The sequence below is a fragment of the Branchiostoma lanceolatum genome, chromosome 1 (genome assembly GCF_035083965.1).
Source record: "Branchiostoma lanceolatum isolate klBraLanc5 chromosome 1, klBraLanc5.hap2, whole genome shotgun sequence".
Classification (NCBI taxonomy): Eukaryota; Metazoa; Chordata; class Leptocardii; order Amphioxiformes; family Branchiostomatidae; genus Branchiostoma; species Branchiostoma lanceolatum.
In genome coordinates this window covers 23656378-23675801 of record NC_089722.1, presented here as the reverse complement: position 1 = coordinate 23675801, position 19424 = coordinate 23656378, and the positions used below count along the sequence as shown (strand labels likewise).

General features: G+C 39.8%; 1 protein-coding gene across 1 annotated transcript in view; it reads left to right on the top strand.

Annotated features, from left to right (window-relative positions):
- The window catches only part of LOC136442831 (TNF receptor-associated factor 4-like), a 36906-nt gene extending 18045 nt beyond the window's left edge, over positions 1-18861 (top strand). The window contains exons 2-7 of the mRNA XM_066439791.1: positions 1298-1349; positions 6449-6553; positions 13620-13781; positions 15428-15589; positions 16168-16323; positions 16580-18861. Coding sequence (XP_066295888.1) covers positions 1298-1349; positions 6449-6553; positions 13620-13781; positions 15428-15589; positions 16168-16323; positions 16580-17197 — 1255 coding nt within the window. The 3' untranslated portion in view covers positions 17198-18861. The remainder of the gene's footprint in view (positions 1-1297; positions 1350-6448; positions 6554-13619; positions 13782-15427; positions 15590-16167; positions 16324-16579) is intronic.
- Positions 18862-19424: the final 563 nt, after the last annotated feature.

Below are 19424 nucleotides of genomic sequence, written 5' to 3'. Positions count from 1 at the left end.
GTCCTCTGTCTGGAAATGACTTCGGGTTGATCGACAGATTAAGAGCACATACGAATAATCAGTATGGATGCAAGCACCTTATACCTCGGACTATAAAATGTACACAACAAGGCGCTATCATGCATACAAGTTTTCATGTATATAATTATGATTATGTCTTATGAAGAATTTTTAGTCTTTACCGTATTGTTGCTTTATTGTCAGATGTATGGAAAGAATGCAGCAAAAGGATTGCATCAAAATGTCAGCATAGCCTTTTCTGTTTTTCCCCATACATAGCTTGTGAATAATTTATTACCATCCCAATAGGTGTAGGCGTAATAAGATTGTTTATCATCATCAACTCCTGTTGCCATGGATACTTGGAGGATGAAAGAAGTACCAATAATGACATACGTGTCCAAGACTTGTAATTGCACTCTTGATTGACAAGACAAGACAAGACAAGACAAGACAAATCTAATCCTAAAATTCCATACAATTTTCTACAATCAAGTCCAAATGAAAGATGTATTTGAAATGAGTCTCAGTGAAAGATAGTTTGATGATGGCTGCCACGCAAGGTGTATCTGGATTATGCCTTCATTCAGCTCTCATTCAAAGTCCTTAAATCCTCTGACAACACTATCTATTGCAAGGATAAAAGTCTTCTGTCTTCTTTTGTTACTTGAAAGTTGGGCCAAGTTCTTAAAGAAGCTGCACAAATTTAAAAAGTTTGAAATTAGAACACTTCATTAACAGAACTTTATCATGTGTCATTTTCCTTTGAATGTTGTTATCTTCACTATAATGTAATATAAAAATATCATCGCCCTAGTCGTGAGAAATAGCAGAAAAATTCGAAGCTTGCAAAATGCAAATGTTGCTGTGCGTCATTTTAGCATGAAATATTAATGATAAAGAGCCAAGTCGTAGATAGCTCTGTGACGTCAAACCAATAATGTCTGTAACAATCTATTGAAGTTTAGTCAACATTGACATGAATGTTCGTTCCATTAACATTCCATTGGTTAATACAGGTGTAGATTGTGTTAGGTGATAACGTGCACTTCGAAGTGGAATGAAGTATTGCCGTGCTACCGGCTATATTTTGAGTGGTGGTAACTTTTGTGCACAAAGCTACTGATAAGATTCTTAGTCACTGTTGATGTTGCTGGTTGTTTCCATGTTTATATTTCTATATCCACATCCTTGTTGGATTGTTTGGAAACATATATTGCAAATATTCATGTGATCATGTGTAATTGTAAGATAATGTTCCTTTGAACTTATGTTGTTTCTGTCTCTCTGCTTCCAGTGAAGGGGTGTTTGAGTGTCCAGAGGACAAGCTCGCGCTGGATTACGCCAAGGTGAGGAAAAAGTCATTTTCCATTTTCTAATATAATATAATATGATATGATATGATATAATGTAAATACTGTATGATCAACCTTGATGATAGATACTTAGCTGCCTGAAAGTGATATTTAATTGTCATTGTTTTATTACAATTCTAGAAATTTAGTCATAGATAATTCTAAGATTAATAATGATACTACATGTCGGCTGAGGAGACTTTCGAGGTTGCCTCAGAGTCAGATACAAGCAAACATGTTTCGTTACAATTCTTCTATAATTAGAAATTGATGAACAAAGGCCGTACCTGCGTAAGGCCTCAGGAATGTTGTACAATTCATCAGCGATGATTCCAGATGCAGGTCATCAATAATTCATACAACATCTCTGTGCACCCACCATTAAATCATCATTAGGATTCTCCACAGTAGACTAAAATATCTTGAGCACTCAAGCGTTGTTTGATTGGTTCTGGGTGGGGGGCAGTTCGTAGGTGTGTATGACTCCAGAAAAAAAGGCTGTGGAGATTGTAGACTTTTGTCTAACGACCTAATCTACATGGTTGTCTTGATGAGATGTATTGAAGTGAACTCAGCAGTAAAATTCAGCAGATTTTTTTTCTTTCAAGTAATATTGTTGAAACAAATGATGATTGATTTTAACATGGTTTCTTACAGACAATAATAGCAAAGGTGGTACATATGTACATGATTGATTACTAAAAAGGGACATGTGCCAGCCATCTGAGGGCAAATTAGTACAATTTTAGCTGATGACAACAAACTACTGTACATTGTAAATCCACCCTTTCAAAGTTTAACTTGAGAAAGTTCTTTAGATTTCTGCCTCACTCTCTACTTTGTGGTAATTTGCCTTCCATTTTTGCACCTTTCACAATAAATTTCCCTTCCTCAAATCCCCTTAGAAATATAAGTAGAACCTCAGAATTGAATGAGATGTACAAGGACCCTCTGCATCACCGAGCAATGGACATGTTATCTACTTCCCATAGTTTGACTGAGGGGGGTAACCCAAACATTGTTGTTGCTGTCAACACCACTGAAGTTGGACATAGTTATCGTACCACAACTTCATGTGTTAGAATAAAGTTTTAACAAGTAGATCCCTGGGCTTTTCACAGCATCTACAGAAATGCTGATGCACGAAAGGCGATTACTTGTACACTTCAGACCTGTTCTCTTTCTTAATCCTTTCTAGCACATGTCTTTAAAGCTGTCACAATAGCAAGAATGTGTTGTTTCGAGAAAGCCACTCATTTCATTTGGTAACAGTTCTGAAAAGGGAAAGTACGGTCACCATTGTCTGGGTTAAAAGACTGGAAACTTAATATGTTATGATTTGAAAGCAGGCTTAAAGCAGAAAGGAGAGCAAAGTACTGCAAATCGTTTTGGGAGACTGAATTTTTTGGTAGGAGGGGGAAAGGAGGCATTTGCGGTGAGACATATGTTGGGACTGTTGATATAGCTATGAAATAAAGAACTTTGGCAGCGTGCTGAAGGGGGGGAGGTTCATGGCTTTCAATTCATTTCTAAAATCTTTTCAGAAGACTTTTGAAAGAAAACTATCTTTAATGTTGACATTGAACTACAAATACTATAAAAACACAAAACCAGTAACAAAGCAACACACGTAAATATATCAATGTCAGAACATAACTAGGTATGCCATTTACAGGTGATTTTATATGCAGTGATTTTATATTATATCTACTCTATAGATGTGTAGAGTCATTTTACATACATGTACAATATGAAAAAGAAATGTTCAGCAATGAACTTGCATTTAAAAAAAAAAGGAATTGGGGAAGGAGGCACTCAAGCTAACCGACATCTTTCGCACCGCAATCGTCCTTCAGTAAGACACCTGGAGCCGCATAGTTCACGTTTGGAACCTTTATTCAGCCATTTGCACAAATCGATTTCGCCGATGTGGCTTCTTCGGTGTGCATTTAAAAAAAGAAAAGAACTATGACTTGGGGAAAGTTTCCCAGCTGACATCTGGTTTTACATGATGGTCCCAGACTGTCTAACGAGTCCCTAGTGATGGTGTTATCTGTCATTCTGTCTGAGGAATGACCCGGCAAAAAGCCAAGTTCTGGTGGAATTTCTAGCTGAATTTTTAGACAATGACAGTCTGCCGCTGTCTCCTGTATAAAATGGCAGAAATTGGACGCACCCAAAGTCATAACTGAAGGCACTTAGAGGATGTCAGGGCCTCCGACTTCTTAAGTAAAGGGCCAGAATGGTAAGTCACCTGTGCAATACAGCACATCTTTAATCACTCTAAGTGCATGTAGTAGTAAGCTTTAAATTGAGGAGTTTCTTTCTCTTCCTGTTTCAAATTCATTCCGTCCAATTAAGTTAATGACCACAAAGCCTGCCAAGATGTCTGGTGGAACAGAGTAATTGAGTTTAGTGTGTACACGTGGTAAAGTCTTCTAAATCATTCACGTAAAACCATTCACCTGTCTCTATTGTGGTCTCGTAAAACTGCCTATTACTCAGTCAGTTACCTAGATCCTTTGTTTTCTGACATCTAATCTCTCCCTACAGCACTTTCTGTTTAGTCTTCTTCCCTTTGTTTTCTTCCCTTTTTTCTGAACCTACTTGAGATCTTTCCAGTGTAACATGATTAAGTTACCACTGACCTTAGTCTGTCTGCCCAGTTTCCTTTAATTCAGTTTGCATATTGTGTCTGTAGTAATAAAATGGTTTATTCTATTATATAAACTGACATCTGTCTGTGACTGTGTTTTTTCCCCAAATTTTTTGTAGTGTTACCACATTTTCGTCATGATTAGATCTCTTGTCAACAACTTCATTTCCCATTTCATTGTCTTAATCTCTCTTCTCCTTTCTTGCCATAGCTTATAATTGCTATCCAACAGTATCTTTGTTTTCTCCCTGTCTCCTCCTTCCATTAAGCAATTAAGTTACCGCAAAAACACTAGTCATCTTGTCTCCCCATCAGTGATAATGAAGTTAAATTACACATATATGTGGTTTAGAATAGCGTCAGTTACTTCCAATGGGAGGGGGGGTCTTCTGATCAATATAGGTATCTGCATCTATTTTAAGCATAAGGCTTACTGTAAGCTTTTCTTATAATTGTCTATTTTTACTCTATTCTTTTGATCCAATTTTTTTATATCAGTTATTGAATATTAGCTACGGTAACTGTTGAGTCCCCACACATTCAGATATGCCAATTGTGTACCAATTCTCCCTGGCATTTACAGCAGGTTGCTACAAGCTGTTATAAGTAACCCATCATCATTAAACTAAATCCCCCCAACATTTGTCATGAAATGCTAAAGGTTCTCCTGACAAGCCGCCGTAATTCTTCCACAGATAACCAATGATGCAAGCTCTATGGGGGGATGAGCTTAGATTGCTAGCTTAATAACCCGTGCAGTTATGTAATTCTGAAAACAAAGATAGCAAACAATTAAGGTACAGGGCTGAAAATTCATTTTTGAAAATAGGTACACTGGTACACCCAACCAGAAAAATTAGGTGTACAACAATTAAGAACTTCAATCTGTAATTTGAGAGGTATGACATAGAAATGCTAGATGTTAGTAATGTTATATCTTGACAAACTGAATAGATTATTATTCAAATTTTCTGAATCTTCCATTATAGGCCAGGCCATCAAATGTTTTTTTACAGCTCAGTGTTTGCTAAAAGCCTCTTCGACGTGAGAATCCCCCATCACTCTCAATACATATTCCTCACATAAGGCCACAGGGATGAGAGGGCTCTCTTGTCAGATATGCAAACTCTGAACGTGAGCTGAATTCAGCACAAATATCTCTGCACGCATCAAGCGTATGTATGAAATGATAAGTGTGAGGTTGTTTGAAATCCTATTAGTATATAATGTGCATAAAAATTGATATTATCTCTGCTGGCTATTCTAGTTTATGTGTTTTCATGACAGTGTTTTTTCTACAGTATAAGAGTCACTTCTCAATGACTGTTATGTGTAGAGCAATAAAATATATAGTATCATGTCAGATTCTACCCTAGACCAGTGTGATGTCTATAATATACTTTAATTTCTTTCTTGCTAAAGTAGCGGACTTGTTTTTATGTTGCCAACAAGGAAGCAGAATGCAATACAAATTGAGTACAAATTCAAAACACTTGCCACCATTTTGAATTTTCTTTTTACCCTGTGTCTATGTTTACCATTAGATTACAAAATATATAAACAAGGAGATTTAAAAAGGACCTCCTTGGTATGACGTTCCTATTTTGCTTTACTTGGTATTGTACATGTAAGTCAAAACAGTGTACTGTTAGTAGAAATTTGCTTTAATGTCAAACCTTGAGATAATGGAAGATATTTGAAGCAAATTAAGAGAAAAAGGTTTACCCCAGTGGCCCTGACCTATCACCCCAGAACCATTAGGCCAGTCTAATGTAATCCGGGGTCTTACAGCGATCTGTTTTCCACCCAGGGGCTTTAACTTCTCACTGTCAGTACTGATTAGACCAGGGCTGTCTCCAGGACCCGTCCCTCCGTCCAGGGATGGAAGTTTACTAGTGGGGAGGACAAAATTCACCCCATCCATCCCTGTGGAGGGACAAAAATCTTAACTTTGCCAGAATTGCATGCCTTTGACCCTCACTGCTAAGAAAATTACCGAAATACTGAGTGGGATGGACAAAGATTTAAAGCTGGAGACAGCCCTGGATTAGACTCAGGCAGTATAGCTGGCCTGTGACACTAGGTGGATTGTATTGCCAGCAACATTTAAAACTTGTTACCTGTCAGAAGCTGGTAAGTATCACATGGACAATTGCATGGAAAGGTGAAAGGACACTTTTATGCACAGTCCTAAAGCTCTCCAACACACGATGCCAACTTCAATCACATGGTTGCTTTATTTTGTTTCTTTTGTTTTCTAAAAAGGCTCTGGGTTTGTGCCTTCTCAAACCATTTGCTACGATAGGTAACCTGTAGCAAATGGTAACCTGCGGCACAGTGGCCAATGCACTTTTCAGACTGTTTTGCTAAAGGTTTATGAACGTGCCATGTTTGCATACTTGTCTCAATAACTTGAACTATTACTGTTTGATTCCAGATCTACCCTGATGAGGATATGCATGAGGAGATCATCAACACCAAAGTGCGCTGTTCTCACTGGACCGATGGGTGTTACTGGGTGGACAAGGTCACACGGTTAGAGGTTAGTACAGAAACTTTTTCCTTTATTATGACACATTAGAATAGAAATCCACCTGTGGTGGTTGGAAACATGTTACAAACTTTACAACCAATACAAAATAAAATAGGCTTACCAAACTAGCTTTCAACTGATCCTAAATTCTTCAATTAGTTGATGATATTCAGGAACCATAGGATCGGCGAAAACATTCGCCTAATTTTGTTTTCGACAGAAAGTTAAAAGTGTGACTATCAGAATACAAATGGGGTGTAGAACTTAAAATTTTCAGTCGTTTTATGTCTGTGTTTTTTTTGGTGACCTTTCGACCACAAAATGATCACACTGCAAACAGTACACATTTTCCTGGGCTAAAATATCAAAATACTTGAACTTCATGTACTTTCTCTTTGTTCAAAACCGTATAGAGAAAGAAAGTGATTTTGCCCTTATGTTTACATCGAATATGTTTCAAAGGCAGTGATTTATAATCTTGTTTTACACCAGACTGAGTGAAGAGGTGTAAGTGTCCTTAAGGGCACTTCTGACCTAAGAACAATCATAGGTAAACCAACAGGTGTCACATGTCTGGCATACCATATTAGGACAGGTCTGTACATGTCTGCTGTACATGTATATCTACCTGTTACACAGCAATAAGTCATCAAGCTGCATGGGGGATAAGCCAGGTACAGAGTTGAAATGATTATGGTTACTGGTACATTCTGAAAAGTTTAGGAGATTTGTTTGATCTCAAAGATGAAAAGGATGGCCTGTGGTTAAACTATGATTTAAGGGTAGTTGAGCAAACATCATTATCTAATTATAGATTTATAGCTATTTCAAGTGGGTGACAATCTGGTTTGTCTACTTCTACTCTGAGTCATGTGAGTGAGAAACCATGGGGGTGGGTAGAGAGCAGGCCAACACAACTTCTTTAAGAAAAATACACATGATTCATCTTCTGCTGCAATGTTTGCATTAATGATTTTTTAGCACTATTCTTTTGTTGTTGGCTTTTACTGTTTTAGTTTTTTTTAACATCTCCCCCTTGCAAGACCAACTGAGTTGACCCCACGTTGCATAGTCATTTTCCACCCACCTGTCAACCCTGATTCTTCTTAACAATATACAGGTAACCTGTACCTGTAGATATAAAGCTGCAGGGAGTTTGTGAGGCATCCTCCCACCTACATAGATGTCAAATGTACTCCCACTGGATAGTGAATCATGTTCTCTGCCTTGCAAGACATAGATAGTCCTTAAAAAGAAAATAAAGGGGATGAATCATAGCCATTCTTTATGCAAAGCTTTTATGGTGTGGAATGTTGAAGAAGAGTCTGTAATTAAGGAAAGTGTTACGTGATTAAGGGAAATCCTAAAAATGTTAACATCAGCCAATTTTCTATTCAAGTGGTATTACGCTAGGAAGGCTTGCAGACAACGTTGGTGCTACTTACTGAAGATAAGAAACTCCCCAAGGCAGAGTATCTGAGTAATGTCTATATCTTCCACTTGAGATCACACAACTCGGCAAGCTATATCTTCGTCATTTTCTCGGCTTGAGGAAAGTTTGAATATGTCAAATGCAGCAAAACAGTGAAATAGGCAAGTTTGGCAAAGAGATGCATGAATATCGCAGGCCCCTTCTCTCAAGGACTTTGGACGATCCATAAAAGTGCAGAGGCGTAAGAGCCTGTCACAGGGGTTGTGCCCTCAGTTTACATTGATGGACGCATAACTGCAGGTCCTGGATTATGAACTGAATGGTCTCAAGCATGACCAAATACTCAGGGAAATCCAAGGATTTCTACCCTGTAAAGACCGGCAGCAGTCATGAATTGTTTCTGGGTCACAGCATACAAAGGAAAGCTGAAGCCCAGAATCCACAAGCACATAAACACTCTGTCAAGATAGTATCTGAGGGATATTTTTCTAAGCCACATACAGGCAGCCTAGCAAACATTTCTTAAAGTACAGCGAAAGGTCTAAAAGCACCAGCACCGAAAAGTAGTTTGTTTGGGTTTATCGTTTGCGACCCAGAAACCTTAATTCTTGTGACAAGAGTAATGCATCTATGGATGCCCACAGCTATTGCAATTTTGACCTAATTGTTTCACATTTGCATGCAGTCTATTGGCAGACATCCTGACAGTAACATCTCAGTTGATGTTTTGCAGGTTGCATTCAGTTGTCAATGAAATAGAAAATACCTCCCCTGGCAGAAAGTGAATTCATTACATTGGCTCTCACGTAACCACTTGCCATCCTATATCAATAAAAAAGTAGAGGCATTTGTGTATCAGTTACTAGATGTTGTAAAAGTATAATACTTGCTTCTTGTGGAAAATACTGACAGCAAATATTAATTTTGTCCAATATTGATGTTAGCACATTGTGTCCAGTTTCCTTTTTAGCATTCCATTTTCACAATAATTTTCCAGCTCTGTAATATTCCAAGAACCCTCCCACACACAGCAAACATGTCATCCATGGTTTAAGATATTCCCATGTATACACCTGTCACCATTATTGTCCTAATCCCTGGGGATTCCTACATGATTCAGACAAGACTTATCACCTGTGGCAGACGGGCACAGTGCAGGGGAGGATGTCAGGTGGTACACAGCTACATAATGGTGCCATTAATCTTGTTGTGGATGAACTCCGAGGAGACAAGCAGAACATGGAATGCCAGTGACATGTTGGGCCCAACGAAGCTTTACTCGGTCTAGCCAATGGCATGCAATGTTGGAGATGCATACATTCCATTTCTGTTTATGTGCGTCAAACACACGTCATTGGAATGAATAAGACATCTGAGGGATCTCCTTTGCTGTACCTGTAATTCCTCGGGGCGTACAGTATACTATTTGAAGACTGAGACATTGAAAGCTGACTTTAGGAAGAAAAATTAAAATTTTTAGTGCGAATATTGGATTTTGGGAGATGAAGAAAGAAACATGTAATTTGGGGTCATGTTGCGCGACGGCAGAGCGTTCTACTCAGAACCAAGATGTCCAGAGTTCGAATCCTGTCATGTCACCGATCTTGTGCCCTTGGGAAAGGCACTTTACACGACTTTCCTCACTCCACCCAGGTGTGAATGGGTACCTGACTTCGGATGGGGAAAGTCGTATTGAGGTCACCTGGTGGCGCCGAATGGCAGCCGCCCAGACCCTTGCGACAGTTCCACGAAATGCAAGTGTGAATAAAACATATATGTTGTGTATTGTGTGAAACCTGTAATACCCTGCATCAATTCAGCACTAGAACGGCTGCCATTGAGGGTAATTTCTGCCGCAATAAAGACCATTATTATTATGTAAGATATTACAATTGCACTTGACAAATAAACCGTAAGTATCTTCAGTTCTCATCAGGGAATAAAATGCCAGTAGCAATGTGGTTTGAATGCTGTTTTTAGTTTGACCATTTCAAAACTGACAAAAGAGTCTAATTTGTTCCTGCTCTAGTATCAAATAGATGAATAGATAAAATCAATGAGACAACATTACCTGAACTTTGAACTACCCAATGGAAGATATAAGCTGAGTATGCACTATGCATACAGTTGTACATGTCCTTATGCAATGTCATGTAGGTACACAGTGAAAACATATTCAGCTTTGAAGTTGTCCTTTACCTTTATGCACAAGCTGTAACATATTCAATCTTACTGTTCCATCTGTAATGCGAGAAATATGATATTCACCTGTCTGGATTAAAATCTGTTGAACAGTACAATGCTCACGTAATGGATCTATGTTAAGAAGATTACCTAATCTGCAGGGATTTTTTTAGGAATTTGTACAGTATCCCTTTTTCCAAATGAATTATTCAGCACACATACTTGTAGTGCGTGCAGTGACATGGTATGCCATTAAAGAGACACGTTCCAGCGAAAGATTTCCTGTGCGGGGAACGGCAATAATGATTATTCATTTCCCGCGAATCCTGCGCATGAAAAGAATGGTAACGCATGATTACCGCTGCAAACGTTCTGCTATGGACAATCAACTACAATATTGTATGTCGCTAGACCGTGTTCGCAGCAGTTGCCACTGTAGAGTTCATATCACCGCACAGGTCTAAAGCCTGATAAATGCTTCAGTTCATGCATGGTGGCTGAAATGTAGTTAGAGGTGAGAAATTTTTTATAAGGTGCATCAAGTCACTTTTATGCGATATATCGGAGAATCATATAGGAGAGATTTCACTCAACGAAATATTTGTATGACAAGTTGTGCATAATAATGTGTTTGAAACACCTTTTCATGTCTGGCTGCTCCAAGGGTTTGACCTAGATCTGTCCTTACGACCTTGAAGCCATGACAATTCTTTGACAGATAAATCATTCAACAATAAAGCACTGCTATCACATTTCCATCTGGGAATATGTTGTCACTTCAAAAGCAGGGTTAGATCAATATAATTGATTTTCAGCAGGTGAATTTATTACTTAGTTCCCCTCTATGGATATTAAGATGTGTGGATTGACACGGGTGACCTGCTCGGCCGTATGCTAATGCTTATTGAATTGTAAATTGCAGTTTTATATCGAGTTAGGTGAAAATGTAGGTCTTCAGGAGTTGTTGTAATTGGTGGGTTATTGGTGGTAATAAAAAATGTAATGACCTTTTTCCATTAAGTTCTCTCATGAGGCCCTCAGAGAGTGGTTCGTGTCACAATACGTGTTTCAATATAGATTTTCCGGTTCAGCTATTGGAATCATTGGATACACATATTTTACCCCTTAAATTTGTGGCAAACAAGGCTTTTTTCTAAGTTATAGAATTCACAGAAGTACATTGGATTTATGAATATCATTCCGTCCCCATATTTCAAGGTAACATTATACTGAAAAAAAAAATCAACAGTCAAAGAAATGTTGAAAATAACAACATCATTCACCTGTGGTGTGCTTCCATGATCCCTTAAGAAAACAAGTTAATTTCCTTTAAAAATAACATTATGCGACCTTATGACAGAGGGTCAACATGAAATATAATAATAGCACAACAGAGGAAATTGTTACTGCCAATCTAGCAGCCTTCTCAGCAATTAAGTACAAAATAACGTCATTAACGTCCCGACACTGTGACCTCAGTACACATATGTTTCACTCGGGAATTAATTTGCACCAGATTTCCATTCTAAATTGCCAAATCGGAGCTTTTTTGTGTTCCTCGCATCTAATGCGATCTATCTGGTGCAAGTTCCAGCAAGGAGGTTTAAATAGGAAGGAGAGAGTTTAAAATTACTGCCTTTTGTCCTCGGTGGGCCGCAAGCGTCAAAACTGTAATTGACATAAACATGTCAATTGCCCTGATTTCAATGGGCCAGCGCGGCACGCCAGCGATCGGTTCCATTGTCTAGTTGCAAATTGGAGCGCCCCGGGGATTAGCAGTTTTAGCGGAGAGACAGTCGTAAGTTCAATTCTAGCTATTTTGAGGAATTAATCTTTTTAGAAATCAGTGAGAGGATCGGGAAAAAGTACTAGTAGATAGCGGAGAAGACGATCGGAGGAAATTCAAGCGCTGCAACCAACGTTACAGCCTGTGGCCATTTTTATTTCAACAGCCTTGAAACAAGGTTAATCTTTGTAACAACATCTACCCTACAAACTACATGGTCCAATAAAGCGTGAACTAATACGTCTGCTAAATTCTGCATGTAATATGTCAGTGTTTTTGTACAGATTCTGTGACAAAGATCCTAGGTATAAGGGCATATATCTCGTTTCTTTTCGGCAGCTGTGAGAACAAAATTCGATACATTCTACCATGATTCTACCGATTCTACACACATATATCAGTACCTCATCGATCCTCCTTCGCCAGCAGAGAGGCACAAAACACAGTTGAAGCCGAGAATTGTAGGCCCGATGCCAAAAAAATGGCCCCGATGCCGATTGTGAAAGTTTGACAAATTGAAATTTCACATCGTCAACCATCTAAAATATATATCGGCATATCCAGAATAAATCACATAACTTCTACAAAACGACAACATTTGAGGGTATGTTTCTGTTCTAAAATGTTCGCTTCGAGCCTTGCAACACACAAAAAATGCTGTAACTCGCCCATTTTCCGTCGCACAAACGCACCCCAAATAAGGCAATCCTCGGAAACTGCAGGCATGTCCGCCTCAGCTCGGCGATTTTCGCCAGCCGTGACGTCATTTTAGGCTCATTTGCATCGGAACTGGCGGGAAAATTAGCGGCTCAGGGCGACACCAAAGCGGCGCCGCCAGGGCTGCCGGACAATGCGACTCAGCGGGATTTATTGGGGCAGGACAAAAGGCCGCGGTGGGTGTTAATAGGCGAACTCTCTCCTTCCTATTTAAACCTCCTTGGTTCCAGGTATTAGCCCCCTGCTGTTTATGCTCCATGTTGAGCCATGACCTTGAAAAAAGGTTAGAGGATGTAGATTTTGGTGATTGCTGGGTAGGAGACCTGTGCTGGCCTTAGAGTAATGACAGGCCTAGAGGTCGCGCTGGGGGTCAATGTTAGATCAATGTCGTGTCCTGGACAGGAGAGGGCTCTTAGAACTGATCACAGGGGGCCTGGCTTTCTCCCATAGTAGGATTATAGGGAGATTGCCTTGTCTTGTTCTGATGAGTGGTTGCTAAAAGGTTTAAACAGTCACAGCTGTATCAGTCTCACGGTCATTGCCAGGTGTATCATCTTGTGCTATTGTAAGAAGGATAATTTTAGCCCTCTCTATAGTGTCAAACCAAGGAGGTCAAACCTACAATTTCATTAGAATTGTGGTTTGATTTTGAGGAAAAAACCCACATCCGTTTACACTGTTTCAGAGCTAGAATGTAACCTTAAAAATTTAAAAAATGATTCTAACGGTTCTTGGTGGGTGTCAATGTGGAGATGTTGACACATTGGCGCACCAAATCCGTAGTGTGTTTTTGGCACACATTTTAACATATTAGCCTACCTTTTATGCGACATATTAGCCTACCTTTTATGTACCTAACATTTATGCGACCTCAAGTCCTGTCAAAGTGTGCTGTACGTCCCCAGAAATTTAAACACAAAGAGTGTAACAGCTGACTGTTATATCTTCTGTTCCAGGACCACCTGAGAACGTGTAAGTACACGCCTGTGCAGTGTCCCAACGAGTGTTCAGCTCTGCTCACACGCCTCCGTCTGGACGACCACCTGGAGCACGAGTGTTCCCGCCGACAGTGCAAGTGCGAGTTCTGCGGGATGCGGATGTCCTGGGAGAGAATGGAGGTATGTAGTATACCTGTACTGTTGGTTAGAACAGCTCTGCTTACTGATGTCATCTAGTGGATAATTGCAGTACTGCACGGTGAATCTCTCTCTTTGGATGTACTTTAATGTGAGATTTGCAAAGAGTGGCAATGGTCTTTTGGAATTGTAATTTCCCCAGGACACAAATCTGTACATTTACTGTACATATAGCACCTGTCCTTCTCACCTCAAACAGCGGAAGAATGACATACAGTCAAACCTGCCCAAGGCGACCACCCGGCGGACCGAGCAAAAACGGTCGCGATGGACAGGTGGTCGCCATGAAGAGGATTCCACTCACATGTTTCTAGCTCGAGGTCAAATACAGTGTACTACGTAGATGGATGGAAAATTATGTGAATTTAGACAGCATGAGCCCCACCAGGTTCAATTTCTCATTGACATAAAGAGGCTACAAAAATTACATTTTCCGTTCCCATTGTAATAATTGTACACCGCTACATCGTGTACACATTTTCGTAATAATTTTGACTACAAAACAATGGTTGCCTCGATGATCGCAGCACCATCCCGCATTCACACGTTAGATTAAATAGTACACACACACGCACATCATCGAAGTTTTAAGGCCTAAGACAAATCCCTAGAAAACACCTGCTGGCCCCAGCCTTTTTTGGGGCGCCGACCGCTGGATAAAACGGTCAAAAAGTTTTCGATCTGACAACTAAAGATGAAAACGGAACGGTGATTTCGTCGCGCCGCGCCGCCAAGCTCTATGCGACCGCATCAAAAGGTAAGTCAGTGTAGCAGAACGCCCAGCGTCCAATAAAGGTTTGTAAGATTCATGGAAATAAAAAGAAAAAAAGAATATTAATTTTCGTCAATAACTAGAGTATTCGTAAATGTTCATACACAAAAACATCGTGTTTTAGAAAGGTCAGCGGTATGCCAAATCCGGGCCATGCCAAATCCAAGATGGCGTCGGGACCGAGGAACAACATTTCTCGCCCGACGTTTTGCCCGCCGCGAAGTCATTTTTCGGCGGAATTTAGTAAGACACAGACACATTTTTGCTGCAAATATAAGATATAGATAGTAATTTCTGTGAAATCTGACTTTTTGACGCCATGCACTACGTATTCGTTTTGAAAATTGATTTTAAACTGAACTTGCTTGAGTTTGCGGTAAACTATAAGATTACGATAGGCACAACAATATCACAAACATTTGTCTTTACAGTGTTTATAGGGGGAACGTTTTATTAAAACACTTCATGGAGGAATCGATGCTATAACATTACTATTCCATATATTTTTGTCCTTATTTTATCCTTCAAAGTCTTGAAAACATTTCCGTGAAATCAGACAGCAAAATGATCCGATGTCACCACAAGCTTGAAAATTAGGCGGCCGCCATGGGCAGGGATTGTGCTCTGTGCGCTCCCAATTCGTGGCGGTCGCGGACGCGTTGGACAGGTGGTCGCCTTGGGCAGGCAGCTTAATGCTTGTGCCTATGGGGAAAATTTTCGGGACCGAGAAAAAGCGGTCGCCATGGCCAGGTGGTCGCGTTGAAAAGGTGGTCGCCTAGGCAGGTTTGACTGTATGTACTAAGTTTTTCATGAAACTTAATTGATTGAGAATGAAACAATTTCATATCTTATCCAGCACCATGAGGGGAACTGTCCTCAGGAGTCGGTGTACTGTGAGAACAAGTGCGGAGCCCGCATGCTGCGCCGCTTCCTCAGTAACCACACTGTCAATGAGTGCGCCAAGAGAACGGTTCCCTGTCCACACTGCGGAAAACAGTTCCTCTACGACACCCTGCCGGTAAGTGTTGTCGTTATTCGTTATCTATAGTTATTAGTAGAGTTGTGTTTATACTGGTTGCTTCAAGTTTGGAAGAACATTGGGCACTCAGATAACCTAAATGACTTCATGCTTTATTATTAAAGTTGTTGCTGATTGTACACTAGAATTTCACATTTCATTTCATTTAAAAAAAATTACATTACTTTGGATCATTTCTGCCATGATGTACAGTGTTACAGATTAACAGAAATACAGATACTGTATCTGTTTCTAAAACGACGTGGTGTGATTTTGTCTTTTGTCATTCCAATTAGATACGGGACAAAATATACGACTACTGGTACTTCATTATCTGACAACTATCTACACTGGCTGATATATGTGACATTATCCTCAGGACCATCTATTGTAAGGGAATCCTCCACACTTCACACCTTTCACACAAAGGCTGACAAAGCAGTGTCACCCCCAATTTTATGGTACAGATGTGAATCAGGGATGTATATGAAGACATCTGGATCACCTCGGCAAGGACGTCAGTTGGTCTAAATGCTAGTGTAACTATTATAAGATATATTTTCCATTTCTCCCTCCAGGATCACTCGTACAACTGCCCCAGGTTCCCCGTCAGCTGTCCCAACCGGTGTGACCCGACCAAGATCCCGCGGGAGGAGGTAGAACAACATCTCCATGACAACTGCCCCTCCACCATGGTCATCTGCCCGTTCTCCGAGTCTGGCTGTAAACACAAGGTTGGCGGCCATGTCCTTATTTTTGTTCTTAGAAACTTCAAGATTTTAACAAAGTTTAAAAGAAAGAACTTATTCAATTTATTGACAACATTAATGTTTATCTATAAGGCGACATTAATTGTTTATTAAAAAAAACATGGTGGTCATGCATCTCTGAAGCTGTAAACAGTACAACTGTATTGTGTTATTTGTAGACCAAAAGCTGAACTGTAAACGGCCATGAATTAAATTGTCTCTGCTATTTCTGTTTCCCCAGTGTCCCCGGAATTCCCTGGACAGACATCTACAGCAGGAGAGTGGGTCTCATCTCAAACTCATGTGCCAACTGGTCAACCGACAGAAGAACGACATCTCGCAACTCAGGAACCAGATCCAGACCATAGCGTCCAACCAGGACGGGACGCTGCTGTGGAAAATCGCCGACATCGATGCCAAATTCAAGGAGGCCAAAGCCAGCAGCAACTGCGAAATGGTCAGCCCTCCCTTCTTCACAGGGAAGCATGGGTACAAGTTATCGCTGTCCGTATTCCTGAACGGTAACGGTTCCGGGGAGGGTTCGCATTTGTCGCTGTACGTGCGCCTGCTGCCGGGGGAGTACGATTCGCTGTTGCAGTGGCCGTTCACCCACGCGATGACGTTCATGGTGATGGACCAGGGCGATCCCACCAACAAGCGGGAACACCTGACAGAGTCCTTCATCCCCGACCCGACCTGGAAACACTTCCAAAAGCCCAGCCACCACGATAAGAAGTCGCTAGGGTTTGGCTACCCTCAGTTCGTATCACACCAGACCCTGAAGACGCGAGGGTACATCGTGGACGACTGTCTCTTCATTAAGTGTATTGTGGATCCGTCACGAATTGTTGAGCCATAGAGATTTAAGAGATTAGTAGTTGGCTGAGAAATCTGTTGCCTAATTTTCAAACATCGAAAATGGTCAGTGTACCTGCAGGGAGAACGTCTAATGTACAATACATTGAAATGGATGTGTTTTTCTAATGACCTGTAACATTGTTGCGATTTCTCAATTTTCTGCATAAAACGTTTTCCTGCACAGATGTAGACTAGAGGTACATGTAGTATGTGCATTAAAATATTAAAATCGAAAGTAATTGAATATGACAGAAGTTGTATTTTAGAGAAAGAGGGAAAGAAAAGAGCTATGTTTTAATAATGTACTGAGATTTTCAAGCCTTTCATTTTATCTTACAAGCTATTTAAAACCACTAAAAATTGCATTTATATTTGTGTCGGTTCATAACAGATGACCTCTGTTGCTGGTGTAAATAAATGTCTTTGTTTATTGTTGAATATTGCATCTTTGCTGAATGCAACATTGCCATATTGTCTTGTCTGGTGATACAATATGATAAACACTACATATTTCTCATGGCATTAAAGCAAACTGCAGTGATGACATTGTTACAAAAAGAGTATGTGACTTATACTCAAGTGGAAACTAGATGTTAAAGTAATACAAAATGGTAAGCCAGTTATTAGAAGAATGATCATCGACAGACATTTTAAGACATTTTACATTGATGTGGTGAGCAGACCATATGTGTCACAGACATGACAGAAAGATCAATATGTGATCTTAGTACCAATGCAGTGACAGTGTATTTTAAGTGAGAAAACTGTTCTTGTAAATGACATTAATGAGTATTTGTTGATAGTAGCCATGTTAGACTACCTGTATGATGAGAGTCACTCAAGATTACATGACAAATCCGTAAGCCACAAGCTCGTCAAGTTACCGTTGAAAACATGGCATTTGATCTGTAAGTGCGTAGCCTAGTCTACACAGCAGGCGTTGGGTGTTCTTTTAATGACTTGTAATTTCTTTTTCCTGATTTCTGACATCTTTCAACTTAACTTCCTCACCAGCATGTTGGCGCCTTTTAACTACCTTCAGCAGAGTGTAAAGAACTCTGGTACTGTGTGCTGCAAGTTGTTGTTGTCTCAAAAGTGCAGTTTCAAATTTGACTGATTCTTTTTTTTATTGTTATTAAGGTTATGATTTTCTGTTCCTCAAGTTGAGCAACACAGCAATCAGAAATGTTATGTATTGCAAATATCAACAGTAGAAGCAAAACTACTGACATATGCTTTATTAAAGTATGCTTTATTAAAGTACCACCCATAGCCTGCTATTGATGCCAAATGTATATGTAACCCAGAATAATCAATTATACCTCAGACAACAGCCACTTTTCCTCAAAATTGGTAAGGTTACAATGTTTGTCATCATTAAAAATTGCTGTATGGGATTATCTACCACAACAGTATTTAACTCAATGTTTGTTAATCCTCTGTTATCTCCAAGCAGATTTTGGGAAGGGATCAGAATATTGTCAGACATTTTTCGGGGGTTGCATGTCTGAAAATGGGGTAGCCAGAAAGCATTACAATCTCCCCTCCTCATATCTGCTTGGAAATGAGTCTATTGTACAGTGATGAAGATTGTTGTGCTCTTGTACAGATGTGTTTTATAACTGTTTTGTGTTTCATGTTTGTAAATAAATGATGAACTGTGAATATTTGTGGTATCTCTTGGAGTTGACTCAGTGGTTCTTTCAGAAGGTGTACATGGCTTGCATGGATGGGTTAATATGAGAAAAGGAAATAGAACCTGACAGGAAATCCCGAGGCCTTAATTAACCTATGGCACACTGACATAGCCGTTTAGCACCAATTCCCTATTAATTACAGAATTAGGCAGCAGGGAGAAGGTTAAGAAGTAGAGTCTAAAGTGCCCAGCAAGAAGACCACCGGTTGGGGTAAAATCTGGAATCTATATGAGCAACAACTTGTTTCAACAAGGAGGTTTAAAAAAATATATTTCTCAACCTTCTTTGTTTTAATGGCCAAAATTATCTAAGGAACCACAAAAAAGTGATAAGTATTCCGTGTTTAGAGGTGATCACTTGTACACGTTTGACTGTACTTCAAAACAGTAAACGTGTTTCCAAATTTGTTGAAATGGAATATATGCAGCTGATCGTATGATTCATAAAAGGTTGGTGATGTTACCCTGTGTTACGAAAAGTGAACACTGACTTGACACATTTGTCTAACTGTTCTTGTTTTTCAGACACGAA